Source organism: Bombina bombina, chromosome 7 (genome assembly GCF_027579735.1).
Source record: "Bombina bombina isolate aBomBom1 chromosome 7, aBomBom1.pri, whole genome shotgun sequence".
Lineage (NCBI taxonomy): Eukaryota > Metazoa > Chordata > Amphibia > Anura > Bombinatoridae > Bombina > Bombina bombina.
In genome coordinates, this window is record NC_069505.1 from 417,372,599 (window position 1) to 417,391,304 (window position 18,706).

An 18,706-nucleotide genomic window follows, 5' to 3' on the forward strand; every position below is an offset into this window, starting at 1 on the left:
GCGCCTCTGTCAGTCACGGGCACATTAGATCTCAGATCAGACTCCTGGTCCTGCAGCCCCTCTGTCAGTCACAGGCACATTAGATCTCAGATCAGACTCCTGGTCCTGCAGCCCCTCTGTCAGTCACGGGCACATTAGATCTCAGATCAGACTCCTGGTCCTGCAGCCCCTCTGTCAGTCACGGGCACATTAGATCTAAGATCAGACTCCTGGTCCTGCAGCCCCTCTGTCAGTCACGGGCACATTAGATCTCAGATCAGACTCCTGGTCCTGCAGCCCCTCTGTCAGTCACGGGCACATTAGATCTCAGATCAGACTCCTGGTCCTGCAGCCCCTCTGTCAGTCACGGGCACATTAGATCTCAGATCAGACTCCTGGTCCTGCAGCCCCTCTGTCAGTCACGGGCACATTAGATCTCAGATCAGACTCCTGGTCCTGCAGCCCCTCTGTCAGTCACGGGCACATTAGATCTCAGATCAGACTCCTGGTCCTGCGGCCCCTCTGTCAGTCACGGGCACATTAGATCTCAGATCAGACTCCTGGTCCTGCGGCCCCTCTGTCAGTCACGGGCACATTAGATCTCAGATCAGACTCCTGGTCCTGCGGCCCCTCTGTCAGTCACGGGCACATTAGATCTCAGATCAGACTCCTGGTCCTGCGGCCCCTCTGTCAGTCACGGGCACATTAGATCTCAGATCAGACTCCTGGTCCTGCGGCTCCTCTGTCAGTCACGGGCACATTAGATCTCAGATCAGACTCCTGGTCCTGCAGCCCCTCTGTCAGTCACGGGCACATTAGATTTCAGATCAGACTCCTGGTCCTGCAGCCCCTCTGTCAGTCACACACATTAGATCTCAGATCAGACTTCTGGTCCTGCAGCCCCTCTATCAGTCACGGCACATTAGATCTCAGATCAGACTCCTGGGTTTGCAGCTCCTCTCCCTGTCACACACATTAGATCTCAGATCAGACTCCTGGGTCTGCTGCCCCTCTGTTTGTCACACATATTAGATCTCAGATCAGATTAATGGTCTTGCAGCCCCTCGGTCAGTCACACACATTAGATCTCAGATCATACTCCTGGCCCTGCAGCCCCTCTGTCAGTCACGGACACATTAGATCTCAGATCAGACTCCTGGTCTTGCAGCCCCTCTTGTCAGTCACACACATTAAATCTCAGATCATATTCCTGGTCTTGCAGCCCCTCTATCAGTCACAGGCACATAAGATCTCAGATCAGATTCCTGGTCCTGTAGCCCCTCTGTCAGTCACACACATTAGATCTCAGATCAGACCATTGCTCCTGCAGCCCCTCTGTCAGTCGGACACATTAAATCTCAGATCAGACTCCTGGCCCTACAGCCCCTGTCAGTGACAGACACATTAGATCTCAGATCAGACTCCTGGTCCTGCAGCCCCTCTGTCAGTCAACACATTAGATCTCAGATCAGACTCCTCGTCCTGCAGCCCCTATGTTAGCCACACACATTAGATCTCAGATCAGACTCCTCGTCCTGCAGCCCCTTTGTAAGCCACACAAATTAGATCTCAGATCATACTCCTCGTCCTGCAGCACCTCTGTTAGTCACACACATTAGATCTCAGATCAGACTCCTCGTCCTGCAGCCCCTATGTTAGCCACACAAATTAGATCTCAGATCAGACTCCTGGTCCTGCAGCCCCTCTGTCAGGCACATTAGATCTCAGATCAGATTCCTGGTCTTGCAGCGCCTCTGTCAGTCACACACATTAGATCTCAGATCAGACCATTGCTCCTGCAGCCCCTCTGTCAGACACAGATCTTAGATCAGATTCCTTGCCCTGCAGCCCCTATGCCAGTCACACACACATTAGAACTCAGATCAGACTCCTGGTCCTGCAGCCCCTCTGTCAGTCACGGGCACATTAGATTTCAGATCAGACTCCTGGTCCTGCAGCCCCTGTCACATTAGATCTCAGATCAGACTCCTGGTCTTGCAGCCCCTCTGTCAGTCACACACATATATCAGATCCCTGCTCCTGCAGCCCTCTGTCAGCACACACATTAGATCTCAGATGAGACCCCTGCTCCTGCAGCCCTCTGTCAATCACATACATTAGATTTTAGATCAGACCCCTGCTCCTGCAGCCCTTCTGTCAGCCACACAGATCTCAGATTAGATTCCTGATCCTGCAGCCCCTATGCCAGCCACACATTAAATCTCAGATCAGACCCCTGGTCTTGCATACCCTCTGTCATTTACATACTTCAGACCCCTACCAACTCCATGCCCACATCAGATCAAATCCCTGATACTGTAGCCCCTATATCTCACCTCAGATTAAACCCCTGTCCCTGCAATCTGACACACAAAAAAATTAGAGATCTTTATATTGCATTCACTTGTCTGGTATTTCTGAGTCCGACTCTCCCCATTGTCACCCATATAAATATATAAGATCTCAGATCAGACGTCTGCATCCCCTATATCAATAACATACCCATATCAGTCACATACTTATATCAGACCTCAGATCAGACTTTTGGCCCTACAACCGCCACATACCCATAACTGACCTGCTGTTACAAATCACTCTTAGTGCCACGTGCCATAGTTGCCAACCTGTGCTGTAGAAGTTACTTTCAAAACACTTGGCTTCACTATGAAGTCTTATAGTAGCTATGACCACAGATGACCTGGTCATTCGGATGTGATATATTTTTATTAAAAAGACAATAAACAGCACACTTTTTTATGCAAAACAAGATATATATTAAAACGTTTGTACATTTAAAATGTACATAAATGAACAAGGAAGAATTCACAACACACTAACATAAACCAAAACATAATACAAAGAAGTTACAATGCAACATGGACTGTAATCCTGATTTCAACTGAACAATATATATATATATATATATGATATGGTGAACACAAAGCAACTTTCCTCTACAGAGGAAAGAGAAAGACCCAGTTTGAGATTTGATAACCGTAAACAGTGACTTTTTCTCAGTGTTTTTTGAGAATGGATGTTGATACAATATTAAAGTGATGATAGTTTAAAAAGCTGTTGTTCGGCAGGGGCAGGGGGGCTGCGTATCTAGAGAGCAGCAATACGCTGCATTTACCATCACACACTATGGCTAGTGTGCAATGCCACCTGCTCTCATGCAGCCACTTGCACAAGCAAGGGCTGTCAATCTTCCCGGTTGGAAAAGTCCAGGGGGATTAACATATGGTTTAAGAAGCAGCGGCCTGATGACCACTGCTTCTTAAATCTTGGGTACACTTCGCATATGCGAACCTGCAGCCAACGGTGCTCCAACTCCTTAACCCTTTGAGTGCTAAGCTGAATTTGTTTTGATTTTTGTGTTGTTTTTTTTACATAAAACATTTAACTTTTTTTTTTTTTTTACAGATCCCCTTACCGTTGGAAAGATTAGGCGATAACCTTTTCAACGGTGGGTCTTGGGGGTCTGTAGCTGCTTAGATGCCTGAGATACAGGCTTCTAAGCAGCATGCCCCATTTCCCTATACTTTACATTGTCCATTTTAAATAAAGTTGCACGGTGACGTCACTGTGCAAAACGTGAAGCCCTGGTGATGCCTGTCACTACATAGGCCCGATCGCCGGGGTAGGAGCGGGTGGAAGCCTCCAGATCTCCCTCAAGGTGGGAGAGAGCTAACGACGGCTCTGAGCCATCGTTAGCACCTGAGTGAGCTGGATTCTTCTGAAAACAGTATAAAGATTGCCTGAAGTTTGTATTGGCTCAATTTGCCCCTAAAAAGAATAATTAAGCATCTGAGTAGTAGACAAATTGGCATTTAAACTACAAAAAACAGGGGCTAATATTTTATTTTTTCAGGATTAACAGTGCAGGCAATAAATTACTGCTTGAATACATGGCTGGTTATTAATCCAATCATGACCAGCATACTCTAGTTCCCACATCCCGCTCGGGGATAAGCACAGGCAGTGTGCAGCTTTAACTGTGGGCTTAACCCCTTCACAGTTAGAAACAAGCATTGTTTTAATAATAAAATGCTCTATTGAATTATATCATGGTATTTTTACACTAAAACATCCTTTGAATAAATTAAGGATGATTTTACTTTAAATGAAACGTCTCATTGCCGCTTCATAAAAATGTTTGGTTTCAGTTTTATATGAGAATCACGTCAGTGCACCGCTGTATTTTACCATGTGCAACTTCACCATCAATATTAAAATGACATTAAACACCATGAGCATAACGAAGCACTATTCAAACAAGGACCAGTAAATACAGTATCTTTGCATAAACAAATGCATAATAAATAGACAATGCAATAGCACTTAGTCTGAACTTCAAATGAGAAGTAGATTTTTTTTCTGACACGTTTCAAAGTTATGTCTATTTCCATCCCTCCTGTATTATGTGACAGCCATCAGCCAATCACAAATGCATATACTCTGTTAATTCTTGCACATGCTCAGTAGGAACCGGTGACTCAAAATGTGTAAATATAAAAAGACTGTGCACATTTTGTTAATGGAAGTAAATTGGAAAGTTGTTTAAAATTGCTGCTCTATCTGAATCATAAGAGTTTAATTTTAACTTGAGTGTCCCTTTTATTTAAATTTTTTCATGAAAGTTAAAGCGGTTTTATTTTGAACCTTATAGATCACCCAATAACATCTCACAAACATAAATATTATCTTTTTAAATATAAAAAGAAATCAATGATCAAGTGCAGAAAAAAAAATAATCTATCAATTTAAACTACCCTGTTAAAAGTCTAGAAGTGCTTTGATCGGAACAAAAATAAAATCACGATATAAAAGATACAATCACGTGATTTCATGGCCGGGTTTAGATCAAGGGGGGGGGGGATTGCCTATGCTGCTAGGGATGCCCCCAGTCCATATCTTGCTTGCGTTAAAGGGGGCGGTCTGCTGGATGCCACATAAGGAAAGGCGTTCTATGCCTTCCTAATAGCGTTAAAGCCCAGAACTGTTAGTTAATGAATATAAAATAAAGTCAATATTTTCAAAGAATATTAAGGTCTTAAAACGTTTGTAAGATGCGGATGCTAAAATGAATGGCATGATAAGACTAGAGCTAGTGTCACAGGAATACTTTGTGTGCCATCCAAACATTACAGAGAATAACATAGCACAAATCCCACGCAACCATCACTGGCTTTTCATTTGGATTAAGAATCAGGGGAAGCCCCAAAAAATGTCAATGACTGTTCAGTGTCTACAGAAAAATTTAAATGGCCATTATAGTGGGGGGGGGGTGTCATGTTCAGGTTTAACCCTGGAAAAAGAAAACTGCTGGTTTTGAGTGGAAACCGCCACTGAGCTAGTTAAGCAGCTGGTTTGTGTGACTAGCGCTGCTGATTGGGTCAGTGGCAGCTTCTGCTCAGAAATGCAGTTCTCTATAGTTCCCAAGCAGCACTTTAACTATGTTTTTAACCTCTGCAGGGGATTAACACATAGATTTGCTGGTTCGATAGTGATAAAATGATGCGATTTGTCCCGTTAATGCATAGTGACGTCAGCTGTAATTGCATGCCCTCTGTCCTAAAAGCAAGTTGTCACCTTATATACAAGTCCCTAAAGAATAAAAGCAGATAATACGTTTCTGACAGCAACTGTTACAAATTCTATCCAAATGATTGTTCCGGCACCAAAGAATGGCATTTTCTCTATATATGTATTTCTAAGTATAGCACCTGGTAACAAAACCTACTGCGGAAACCCATAAGAGAACAATCTGTAAGTGTCAGTACAATCCTGCATTACCTGGGTCGTAATAAACATTTTCTATGACATAAAATCCAATGCGGCCACCTATTTTACCTGCAGCAGGAGGTACACAATGTTCAACATAGAGCTGACCAAGAAGCAGCCCAAAACATTAATAGTAACAAAAACACAAATGAGAATATTTAGCCTGAGATGGCAGATTGTCACAGTAACAAAACACACAGCTTATAGCAAACATAAAGAGCTTTTTGTCCTCTTCTACAACGGCCTTCGTGCAGATTAGAAACATCCCCAAATGGTGTTACCAACCCTGTTTTAGAGCAATGTTTATTATGGACAGATGAAGAGTTGAAGGATGGAGACAGGAATCAAAACTTCAGCGCCAGAGAGTTTGGGGTGCAATGTTCTGCAGTGTCTTGATTGGCAGTGGAGTCATTTCCAAGACTGGAAATTCCAGCAGCCCTGGGGGAGCTGGAACTGCACACCAGTGAATCTCTGGCTACCTGTTCTCCATATTCTGCATCTGGAGGCTGAGAGATGTGAAGCTGGCCAGGAGTTCTGTCACCTCATCCACCTGCAGGGAGAGAAGGTCCTTAATAAGTCACATTAGTACCCACACAAAGCCTTTAGCAGGTTAATGAATACAGCAAGAACCTCAGGAACAGTAACTATAAACTGCTCTATCTATAATGCAGTACAGGGGATGTTTAATACCTTAAGACAAAGTTATATATACATATATATATATATACACATATATATATATATACATACATACATATATATATATATATATATACATACATACATACATATATATATATATACATATATACACATATATATATATATATACATACACACACACACACACATATACATATACACACACACATAATGCAGTACATTGCCTCATCGTACCGCATAATGTATATATAAGTCACTGCTTCAATATCCAACAGCAGCCTCGGCTGTATAGACACCCAAGAGCTGCTGTTCCTGAGCTGCAGTCAATCTGTCCTCATATGGTAACAGAATGCAACCGGTGCTCCGTTACCATCTGAGTTCAGATTGCCATATCGTTACACTGTCTGTAACGATCTCCTTAAGTGCCGGGGGGTGCAGAGGGAGGGACCTAACGCTGGAAAAAAATAAAGTTTAGAAGGGAGAACAACACTTCTTTGGTGATCACAAGGAGGGGGAGACCGCTACACTACAGGAAAAAAAAAATATCCTAAGGGGAGTAGCTGCACATGTGCAAACAGGTCCGCATTAAAAAATAATGAAAGATAGATTTCAACATGGCGGCACCCATGACTAGAGGGAGGGGGGAATAACCTCAATAGACTATCTGCCAGTACCTAAGAGGAGTATGGGTGGGAGGTTAATCCTTACACTAGACTGCTATAACCCTTGCCAGCTAATTAACCCCTTTGCTGCCAGGAATTTCAGAAGTATGGTGCGCAGCTGAAATTAGCAGCCTTCATATTACCAAAAAACATTGGCAAAGCCATGCATGGCTGTTACTTCTGAACAAAGGGAACAACAGAGAAGCTTTTACATCCATTTGTGTTATAGCCGCACAAGCTGTATGTAAATAATTTCAGTGAGAAACACAAAGTTTGTGAAAAAAATTTTTTTTTTTTTATATGATCGAATTTGGCGGCGAAACAGCAGCATAAAATATACCAAAATGGGCCTAGCTCAATTAAAAAAAATGGATATAGTTATGCTAAAAATTCACTGGTATTTTGGGCAAGTTTTCTCTGACATTCCTGGTAGCAAAGGGGTTAAAACACATTGAGGCCCAGTTATCTTATTTAGGATATTGTAGTAAATTTGTATCTTTATATTAGATGCAAATCTGTGTAACAGCCGTACACCATGAAATTATTTTCCACTTTGCACATTTTATATCTCACAAATAATTCTATGTATACACAATCTTTTTTTCATTTTACTTCTATTATCTAATTTCCTTAGTTCTCTCAGTATCCTTTGTTAAAAAACATACGTAGGCTAAAGAGCAGCAATGCACTACTGAAAGCTGCACTTATATGCCTCTTGTCATTGGCACATCAGATGTGTTCAGCTAGCTCCCATTAGTGCATTGTTGGTCTTACACCAAAATTGATAATAAAAGTAAATTGTAAAGCTGATTAAAAACGTTATGCTCTCTCTTAATCATGAAAGAAAAATATGAGTTTCATGTCCCTTTAAAGGGACAGTCAACACAAGAATTTTTGTTGTTTTTAAAGATAGATAATCCCTTTAGTACCCATTCCCCAGTTTTGCATAACCAACACTGTTTTATTAATACACTTTTTACCTCTGTGATTACCCTGTATCTAAGCCTCTGCAGACTGCTCCTTATCTCAGTTATATTAATATACTTTTTACCTCTGTGATTACCTTGTATTTAAGCCTCTGCAGACTGCTCCTTATCTCCGTTATATTAATATACTTTTTACCTCTGTGATTACCTTGTATCTAAGCCTCTGCAGACTGCTCCTTATCTCAGTTACATTAATATACTTTTTACCTCTGTGATTACCTTGTATCTAAGCCTCTGCAGACTGCTCCTTATCTCAGTTCTTTTGAGAAACTTGCATTTTAGCCAATCAGTGCTCACTCCTCTGTAAATTCACGTGCGTGAGCTCAATGTTATCTATATGAAACACATTAACTAATGCCCTCTAGTGGTGAAAAACTGTCAAATTGAATGCAGATTAGAGGCGGCCTTCAAGGTCTAAGAAATAGCATATGAACCTCCTAAGTTTAGCTTTCAACTAAGAGTACCAAAAGAACAAAGCAAAATTGGTGACAAAAGTAAATTGGAAAATTGTTTAAATTGACATGCCCTATCTGAGTCATGTAAGTTTTTTTGGACTTGACTGTCCCTTAAGTACAGACCTGGATCTACACATTGGCTCTATACAAGAGCTCACTGTACAATACATCTATTCTGGCTACCTAGCAGCTCACATGAATATGCAAGAAATGTGCATTACCTGCTCCTTGGTGCTGGTGCGCTGTAGCCTGGAGCAGAGATGGTCGAGCTGTTCTGTTTTCTCCTGCTCTCCCAGCTTCTCTAGGTACTCCCGCAACATCTGAATGATCTTGTTAAAGGGACAAAGAGCAGGTTGTAGCGCTATCACAGGGATATGCAGAGCGCGTACAGGCTTATCCGCTAATCACAACAAAACTATTCACATACACCAGGAGTGTTACATGAGAGTAAATGGCCAATGAAGTTTGTTTTTTTTTATTTAGAGATCAGAAATTATTCTCTGTAGTGCAAAAAGGTCTGCAAGCAAAATAATATTAAAAAAAAAAAAAAAAATTGTGTGAAGTAGGCATGGGACACACCCTTAAAAACCCCTAAGGAACATTGTTTCCCCCCCAAAAAAAAATATTTCATGATTCCGATAGAACATACAACTTTAAACAACATTCCAATTTAATTCTATTATCAAATTTGCTTAATTCTCTTGGTATCTTTTGTTGAAGGAGCAGCAATGCACTACTGGGAGCTAGCTGAACACATCTGGTGAGCTAATGACGAGAGGCATATATGTGCATCCACCAATAAGCAGGTAGTTCCCAGTAGTGCTTTGCTGCTCCTGGGTCTACCTGGGTATTCTTTTCAATAAAGGACAGCAAAAGAACAAAGCAAATTAGATAATAGGAGTAAACTGGAAAGTGTTTTAAAGTGAATGTAAACTTTCATGAATTAGTGCCTGGTTTTTAAAAATACGATTAAATACAGGGGCAGTTTTATTCATGAAAGTTTACGTTGCAGCGTATTTTTACACTTACCTTCTTCAGTGTCGCAGGATCGGCGATGCCCCCGCCTGCTTCTCATGCTGTACTTACACAGCTTCCTCCAATCACAGCGTGGCCTCACGAGATGGACACTCTGGGGTGCACGCCATGATTGGAGGAGGCCGGTTTCGACATTGGTGACGCAAGTACAGAGGAACGCCAATCCTGCGTCGCTGAAGAGAAAGGTATTTGATGCTGCAATGTAAACTTTCATGAATGAAAATACCACTGTATTTAATAGTATGTTTAAAAAACGGCGCTAAATCATGAAAGTTTACATTCACTTTAAGTATAAAATGACATGCTGAATCATGAGAGAATCATTTTCATATCCCTTTAACTCACTGTCTTTTCAAGGATTGTTTAGTATAATATATATATATATATATATATATATATATTTATTTATTAGTGCCGGTGAAATGTGCCATTACCCGTTTCATTGTGCTCAGTAACTTCAAGAAAAGCGAAAAGGGACAACGTTATTTACAATGCGCAAATGTGTGGGGGCTTGATATATCCTGCAGCGCCCTCTTGTGAAAACTAGAGCATATTACATGACTATTATAACTATAGAAACATCAAATAACTATGTAGCAGGGTTCTTAGTATAACCATGAAAAAGAAAAGCAACAAATAAACTTGCCCATCTTCTGACATAGTCTATGATATACGTGGACTCGCAGTGTATGTGATCAGGTAGCAAATATATAACAGACAGTTCATCTTCCCAGGAGTATCAGAAAGGTCTTGCAATACTGTACATAATTCTCTATTCTTGTGTTCGAGAAAGGGGCCTGATTCTAACAACTTTACTGGGTCAGACTAAAAAAAAAACACACACAACACGATACTCGCAGGGGCTGTACTCAGGGAATTCTCTTAAAAAAAAAGGCTCTCCATGCGAGTTGCAAGAGGTTTCCCATAAAAAGTAAGAGCTCGCTGGAAGGAGAAACTTCAATGACAAAGCAGGTGGCGCACTTTTAAAATAAAATACTGCAGATAACAGAAATCAGTTTACCCTGCTATCGGCATATAGTATCTTACAATCACCTCTATGAGAGTAATACGTTTTTTGTGAAATTTGACACAATCTCGCACATTTTAATTTGCAAGAGAAAACAGTAAGATCTGCAGGGGAAAATAATTACAGAATATATCAGACCTGGCTGAGAAATGTCAGCTACACTAATGGAACACCCCTGTCAACCACTAGCAGAGGATGAAAACTCATTTTACAATAAAGACAATAATAGGTTTTGAATTTTATATTATAAATATGAATTTCACCGCATTTTCTTGCATGTGCGGTGTAGTTTTAATAGGTTTGCTACTGTGCACCCTTTGCGAGACGCACTGTTCTCAAGGTAAATAAATGCCTTTATAGAATTAAGACACGGGCTTCTTAGTACTGGGGAGATTCCTTATAGAATCTTACAAGCCCAGAGAGCTTTATAGAATTGGGTACAAACCAGTAGAGACATGCAATAACTGTCTGGTTTATTTTATAACACTGAATAAATCATTAAATAAATAACTAAAGTAAAAAAACACTAAATGTGACAGAACCATCAGATTATACAATAACAATATAAAACAAAGGTTAAGGTGATAGGACTGTAATTGATGTGATTTTTTTATGCTTCAGTGGTGGCAATTTATTTGTTAATCTTGTTGCTTCATATGAATATTGGTGTCCTTTATAAATAGAGTCAATGTGAGATGAAGTATGGATTTGGTCACTGTATGAGCTTTAGAAATTGGGTAAAACCTCTGAAACAGAATCCCCAAGCACTGCGCAGCAAGTTATTCACCATACTCTGTGTGTGATATAACTGCCCTGGATCTGCACTTACATTGTGTTCTCATCCTTTCCTCACCTGTTTCACCTCTAGCCTTAATGATTCCAGGGACTGTGATTTGCCATCCTGTAAGATATTTAGCTTTGATTTAGCCAGATGCAGTGGGGTTCGCCCTGCACGGTCGAGGGCATCCACCCTGGCACCTAGAGAGAGGGAGAAAGAATTCAGCAGCCTTAATATTACTTGTTATCATTATAACGTTAATGATGTGCACAAAAGAAAGAGGCTGCATTACCTCCTCTCAATAGAGTTGTGATAACCGGAACATGACTGGTGCAGGCCGCTATGAAAAGAACAATATATTAAGAGCGCTTTTCTTATAGAAGAGTGACCTTTGACACAAATGACAATGACAACTGGTACCCTACCTAAGTGTAACGGTGTGTTTCCCAGCCCGTCTCTCTGATTTGGATCAGCACCATGATCAAGGAGCAAGCTTACTAAAAAATAAAAGAGAAATTTCCTTCCAACTGTCTTTTTTTCTAAAGATGCGAAATATTTCTTTTAAGCGAACGCTATTGACAGTAACAGGAACTTCATGAAATCTTACCGATGCGGTCATTTCCATTACAGGATGCAAAGTGAAGCGCAGTGCGTCCCTTGTCATCTGCGGCACAAGGATCGGCCCCCTCATCCAGGAGTTGTTGTACTGAAAAAAGAAGAAATAGTATTAAAAAGGGACATAAAAGTCAAAGCGCCGAGCATAAAATCTTCAGCTAAATTTTTTATTGCACATTGTAATATATGCACATTCATTTAAAAGGACAGACTACTACAGAATTGGTATTGTTTAAAAAGATAGATAATCCCTTTATTACCCATTCCCCTATTTTCAATAACCAACACTATTATATTAATATACTTTATATCTCTGTGATTACCTTGTATCTAAGCCTCTGTAGACTGCTCCTTATCTCAGTTATATTAATATACTTTCTACCTCTGTGATTACCCTGTATCTAATCTCTGCAGACTGCTCCTTATCTCAGTTATATTAATATACTTTTTACCTCTGTGATTACCTTGTATCTAAGCCTCTGCAGACTGCTCCTTATCTCAGTTATATTAATATACTTTTACCTCTGTGATTACCCTGTATCTAATCTCTGCAGACTGCTCCTTATTTCAGTTATATTAATATACTTTTTACCTCTGTAATTACCTTGTGTCTAAGCCTCTGCAGACTGCCCCTTATCTCAGTTCTTTTGACAGACTTGCATTTAGCCGAACTGTCAAATGCATTGAAATAAGGGGTGGCCTTCAAGGGTTCAAAAATTAGCATATGAAACTACCTAGTTTTAGCTTTCAACAAAGAATACCAATAGAGCAAAGCAAATTTGATGATAAAAGTGAATTGGAAAGTTGTTTAAAATTGCATTCCTTATCTGAGTGATGAAAGTTTTTTTTTTAGTGAATTATTTTCTGCAGGTCATTTTGAAATGAAATGTTAAATTATGCAGTTATACTAGCAATAATGACCATAGCTAGCCTTGTTGTCTGCAGACTTAATCCTGGACTGGCTCCTTCAAAGAAGGAAACAGTGGGTGGAGTTTGGCTATCAAAAAAAACAATTTCATGAAACGAAGATTTTGTTTTAAAAATGTTTACACTTGGCTGATATGTTATTCTGTAGAAACACAACAGAAATGTCTTGTAATTACAAGGTATTTACTGTCCCTTTAACCCCTTCGCGACCAAGGACGTCCTACAAAAAAATACCCTTAACAACCAAGGATGTTCTTGGTACATCCTCTGGAGTTTCAAGCGGTGGAAGCGATCGTGATCGCTTCCAGACGCTTTCAAGGTATTGCGGTGATGCCTCGATATTGAGGCATCACTGCAATACCTTTTTTTGCACACCGATGCAGAGAGGGCCACTCTGTGGCCCTCTCTGCATCGGCCAACGATGGTGACGATCGTTGGTGGGTGGGAGCAGATGCAGGAATGCGGCCCATCGCTGGACTAGTTCCGGACGTTGTTCCGGGAAGGGGGGCGGGAGCGCGCGCAAGGAGGGTGCGTACACGCGCACACAACCGACCGATCTACCTGATAGAGAGGGAGGGGGAAATAATTGTTTGGAATGGGATCTGGGAGGGGGTAGGATATTGAGGGGGGCAGCTACACTACAGAAAAATGGGGTAAAATAATTAACAAAAATGGGATCAGGGGGTGGGATGTGTCAGGTGGGAAACTGATCTCTACACTAAAGCTAAAATTAACCCTACCTGCTTCCTAATTAACCCCTTCACTGCTGGGCACAATACACGTGTGATGCACAGCGGCATTTAGCTGCCTTCTAATTACCAAAAAGCAACACCAAAGCCATATATGTCTCCTATTTCTGAACAAAGGGGATCCCAGAGAAGCATTTACAACCATTTGTGCAATAATTGCACAAGCTGTTTGTAAATAATTTCAGTGAGAAACCTAAAGTTTGTGAAAATGTTTGTGAAAAAGTTAACAATTTATTTTATTTGATCGCATTTGGCGGTGAAATGGTGGCATGAAATAAAAATGGGCCTAGATCAATACTTTGGGATACTTCTAAAAATATATATACATACACATGTCAAGGAATATTCAGGGATTCCTGAAAGATATCAGTGTTACAATGTAACTAGCGCTAATTTTGAAAAAAAATTATTTGGAAATAGCAAAGTGCTACTTGTACTTATTGCCCTATAACTTGCAAAAAAAGCAAAGAACATGTAAACATTGGGTATTTCTAAACTCAGGACAAAATTTAGAAACTATTTAGCATGGGTGTTATTTGGTGGTTGTAGATTTGTAACAGATTTTGGGGGTCAAAGTTAGAAAAAGTGTGTTTTTCGCCCATCATATTTTATGATGCAAATAATGGTATGTTTAGAAAGTCCATTTAATGGCGAAAAAAAAACTGTATATAATATGTGTGGGTACAATAAATGAGTAAGAGGAAAATTACAGCTAAACACAAACACCGCAGAAATGTAAAAAATAGCCTTGGTCCCAAACGGACAGAAAGTGGAAAAGCTCTGGTCACGAAGGGGTTAAAGGGATACTAAGCCCAATTTTTTTCTTTCATGATTCAGATAGAAATTTGCTTGAAATTGCATGTTCTAATTTACTCCTAGTATCAATTTTTCTTCAGTCTATCTTTATTTAAAAAGCAGGAATGTAAAGCTTAGGAGTCTGCCCATTTTTGGTTCAGAACCCTGAATAGTGTTTGCTTATTGGTGGCTACATTTAGCCACCAATCAGCAAGCGTAACCCAGGTTCTGAACCAAAAATGGTCCGGCTCCTAAGCTTTACATTCCTGCTTTTTAAATAAAAAGATAGCAAGAGAAAGAAGAAAAATTGATACTAGGAGTAAATTAGAAAGTTGCTTAAAATGTCTGCTCTATCTGAATAATGAACAGAAATATTTAGGTTTAGTATCCCTTTAAAGGGACACTGAATCCAAATTTTTTCTTTCCTGATTCAGACAGAGCAAAAATTTTAAGCAACTTTCTAATTTACTCCTATTGTCAATTTTTATTCGGTATCTTGCTATCTTTATTTGAAAAAGAAGGCATATAAGCTTTTTTGGTTCAGACCTCTGGACAGCAATTTTTTATTGGTGGATGAATTTATCCACCAATCAGCAAGGACAACCCGGTTTGTTCACCAAAAATGGGCCGGCATCTAAACTTACATTCTTGCATTTCAAATAAAGATACCAAGAGAATGAAGAAAATTTGATAATAGGAGTAAATTAGAAAGTTGCTTAAAATGTCATGCTCTATCTGAATCACGAAAGAATAAAATTGGGTTCAGTGTCCCTTGAAGTACAGCAACAAAGGGAAAAAAACTATTTATGTATCACCATATTGTCCTATTTAAACGTTAAAATTTCAGTTTTTGCCAACTCAAATTTATGGTACCAAAACTGGAAAAATGCCAAGCAGTTTGGGTTAACCCCTTGGTTGTCAGAACGTTGCTACATTTCAATAGACCTAATCCGACAACATTTTCAATCACTACATTTTCACCAGTAGGTAATGATAAAAATGGCCACCACCAGCAGTATTCAGCTCTTTTCGGGGGACGTTTTTGCTCTAGTGAAAGAGAAACACACAAAGATCAGGATTTGCACAGATCTGTGTGTTGCGCTTTCACAACTAGAAATAGGGCTTCAAAAAGAGCCAAATGCTGCTCGCGGCGGCCATTTTCTACATTTGTATGCTAACAAGGTACACAAATGCACATTTTTATTCACCAGTGTCTTTGCAGCTGTAACGTTTGATAGTAAATCACAAACAATACAAACCTGTGTCTATGTCATTTCCATTAGCCGCTTCCCTTAGCTTTCTCAGAGCTGCGAGTAAAAATAAATAAATATAAGAAAGATTTAGAATCAGATAATAGTAGCATAAAATAACATTTTAATTACAGAAAAGTTGACCTAAAACTAGTCTCAATTGTGCCTCTTAAATGTCATTAAAGCAACAAACTAGGGTAAAATTAAAATGCTCTATTTTATTAAAGCATTTAATTAGTAAATGTTTAATAACTATGAGTGTAATTCAAGCAAAGGTGTTAAATACAAAGCATTAGTTGTGTTCATATGCCACTCCAAAGTAGGATACGGGTGGTAAACCAATCAGGATTATGGATACATGTATATGCCATAATCACTGGCTGCAGTCTCATTTGGAACACAATTGGGCCTTTAGGGTTGCCACCCGTATCCGTTTCCGGGACACTTATGCGTTACACATGCTGCAGGGTGGAACATGTATTGTGTTTCTGGACAGCACTGTTTATATGCACTATTCATATTCCTCCCTGCAGCATGTGTAACTTATAAGTGTTCTGTATTGTAAGGGACGGGTGGCAACCCTAGGTGTTCTAGGAGTGCAATTTTGACGAGGTAGGTTGCATTTTTGAAGGAAAGACCTAGTAAAATAAGGAACTTTTTTTTTTTTTTTTTTAAATGCTGTACTGAGATTCTCTTTTGACCACACCAAAAAGGTCATATTCGGGAAAAAGTTTTGCATTTTTTCATCCAGACTAGATGTCTTTTAGAGGTGGAACATGAAGGGACACTGAACCCAATTTTTTTCTTTCATGATTCAGATAGATCAGCAATTTTAAGCAACTTTCTAACTTACTCCTATTATCGATTTTTCTTTGTTCTCTTGCTATCTTTATTTGAAAAAGAAGGTTCTCTGGACAGCAACTCTTTAATTGGTGGATGAATTTATCCACCAATCAGCAAGAACAACCCAGGTTGTTTGCCAAAAATGGGCCAGCATCTAAACTTACATTCTTGCATTTCAAATAAAGATACCAAGAAAATGAAGAAAATTTGATAATAGGAAAGTTGCTTAAAATGTTATGCTCTATCTGAATCCCGAAAGAAAAAAATTGGGTTCAGTGTCGCTTTAAATATAATCTTCCATGTTAAGAGCAAAATAAGACATTAAATCTTGTTCTACATCAGAGCATCTACTTTTTTGTTATTTAACTTGAAATTGCTGTTTAGTTACGTTGCTATGGGGGGGAAATTAACCCATGCAGTTAATTTTTTTTAAATGTATTTATTTAATTTTTTTTGGAGGGGGCACAGATCAATATTTTTTAGTTCCTTGCTACCCAGTTCAACTTTTACTTTCAAAATAATATTGTCTGCAGCATGGTGTTCTCAGACATCCCAACTCTCCCTGAAGTTCAGGGAGTCTCCCTGATTGTAATAGCGGCTCCCTGATGCCAGCAAATGGAGTGCAATCTCCCTGAAACTCCAAGTATTATGATCCAATGTGGCCCAAATCCGGAAAAGTGTTTCTTTAAGGAATGCCTCTAGTTGCTGGGACGTTATAGAACCCTCAAAGCATGCATCAGTAACCAGAAAGCCCCCAATGACTTTATTAAACTAAAACACAAATATTACCTTATTTACTGCACGTAATTAAAGTTTGTATTCTAAAACATCTGAGCACTCAACAAGCGTTCCATCACTGGAAAATAGGTTTGTTGTTTGTGGTTGTGCAATAAAGCTACTTTTTTTTTTTTAAATGTGACTTTAGTGGGAAGATACTTTAATGAAAAGTCTATTTTATTTAGGGTTTCAAGGTGTCCAATATATAACTGGGGGGAGGGGGGGGGGAAGCCACCTCCCTGAAATTAGTTTTTGCAGGTTGGGATGTCTGTGTTCTGGCTATGTGTAGGGCAAAACATTTATATTGGGTGTGAATATTTTGAATATTTTTCAGCCTAGCATTGCAACTCTATATGGTATCCATGGGGTTAAAGGAAATGATACCCATTCTGGTACTTTTACCAAACTGTGTCCTCTGCAACATCACAGGCTGCAGTATTATAGCAATGCAATAATAAAGCTGGGGTGACATTCTCCAAAAGACCCATAACGTGCCCAGGTGCCCTAAAAAATAAGGGTCTCTGCAGCTATATATACTTGTCCATTTAGGACTATGGGAAACAGCTGTCATATTTATTTATTTATTTATATGTATTTACTCCTAAAATTAAGCCTGTTCATGTTTTAATAGTTACCCCTAACAAGCACTGTGCCCCCAATAATCACAGATATAGCTGCCAATCAACATCATGCACCACGTAACTATATAAATATATATAGCAACATCCCCCTCAGACCCTGACCGTAGCTTTCCCTTCCCAGCGGCCCAGCTCGGTGACGGTGAAGCCGGTGAGTCTTTACTCGGCCTCCCGGACTCTTCCGCGGTCTCTCAGGTTCCTCCCATAAAGCCCTCAAAAGCTCAGGCACAGCGGCCACGCACAACTCTCCAGCCGAAGGGCCCGGGGACACAGGCGGCTTGCCCTGCTCCTCCAGCTCCATGCTTCACAGAGCGCACTAGGCCAAAATCACTATGGCAACGTAGAGTATCAGCCAATCAAACAAGACATAGCGAGAATTCAACCCAATCAACGTAAAAACTGTCAAAAGTAAAGTAGATCAATAGCCAATCAAAAAAAACCTAAATGAGAACTAGAGCCAATAAACGTGGAGGCTGTCAGCATAAAATACTAATAAAATGACCAATCATAACAATAATTAAATGAGTGGCATTGCCTCTCACCAATCAAAAGAGTTTAAGTTTGACATCAATTTATTGAATTTGTTTATATTAGTTGACCTCATCTCTAGCCAATCAGAGCGTAAACAACACGCATAGAGGTGGAGTTTATCATATTATCCAATCAAATTATAATGAACGGCTTTCTAGTTTCTAATTGACAGTTGACACCCTGTACAAAAGCAAAACTGATCTTGTGCTCCC

The 18,706-nt window shown here is 39.9% G+C and overlaps 1 protein-coding gene across 1 annotated transcript; it reads right to left on the reverse strand.

The window, feature by feature from the left end:
• Positions 1-2,684: 2,684 nt before the first annotated feature.
• Positions 2,685-18,352, reverse strand: ANKRD54 (ankyrin repeat domain 54). Its single transcript, XM_053721240.1, has 8 exons — positions 18,069-18,352; positions 15,715-15,762; positions 11,977-12,075; positions 11,795-11,866; positions 11,662-11,709; positions 11,445-11,569; positions 8,751-8,858; positions 2,685-6,313 (listed from the first exon to the last, which is right to left on the reverse strand). Exons 1-8 carry the CDS (start codon positions 18,262-18,264, stop codon positions 6,239-6,241), a joined length of 771 nt encoding a protein of 256 aa, XP_053577215.1. The 5' UTR covers positions 18,265-18,352; the 3' UTR covers positions 2,685-6,238.
• Positions 18,353-18,706: the final 354 nt, after the last annotated feature.

What these genes read in the sequence shown, in the direction of transcription:
- ANKRD54 (XM_053721240.1), bottom strand. Translation starts at nt 18,264, where the DNA reads ATGGAGCTGGAGGAGCAGGGCAAGCCGCCTGTGTCCCCGGGCCCTTCG. An exon ending in TGGAAATGACATAGACACAG is followed by an intron (nt 12,076 to 15,714) that starts GTTTGTATTGTT and finishes TTCTTTTTTCAG; the next exon opens with TACAACAACTCCTGGATGAG. An exon ending in TAAGGCTAGAGGTGAAACAG is followed by an intron (nt 8,859 to 11,444) that starts GTGAGGAAAGGA and finishes CCCTTTAACAAG; the next exon opens with ATCATTCAGATGTTGCGGGA.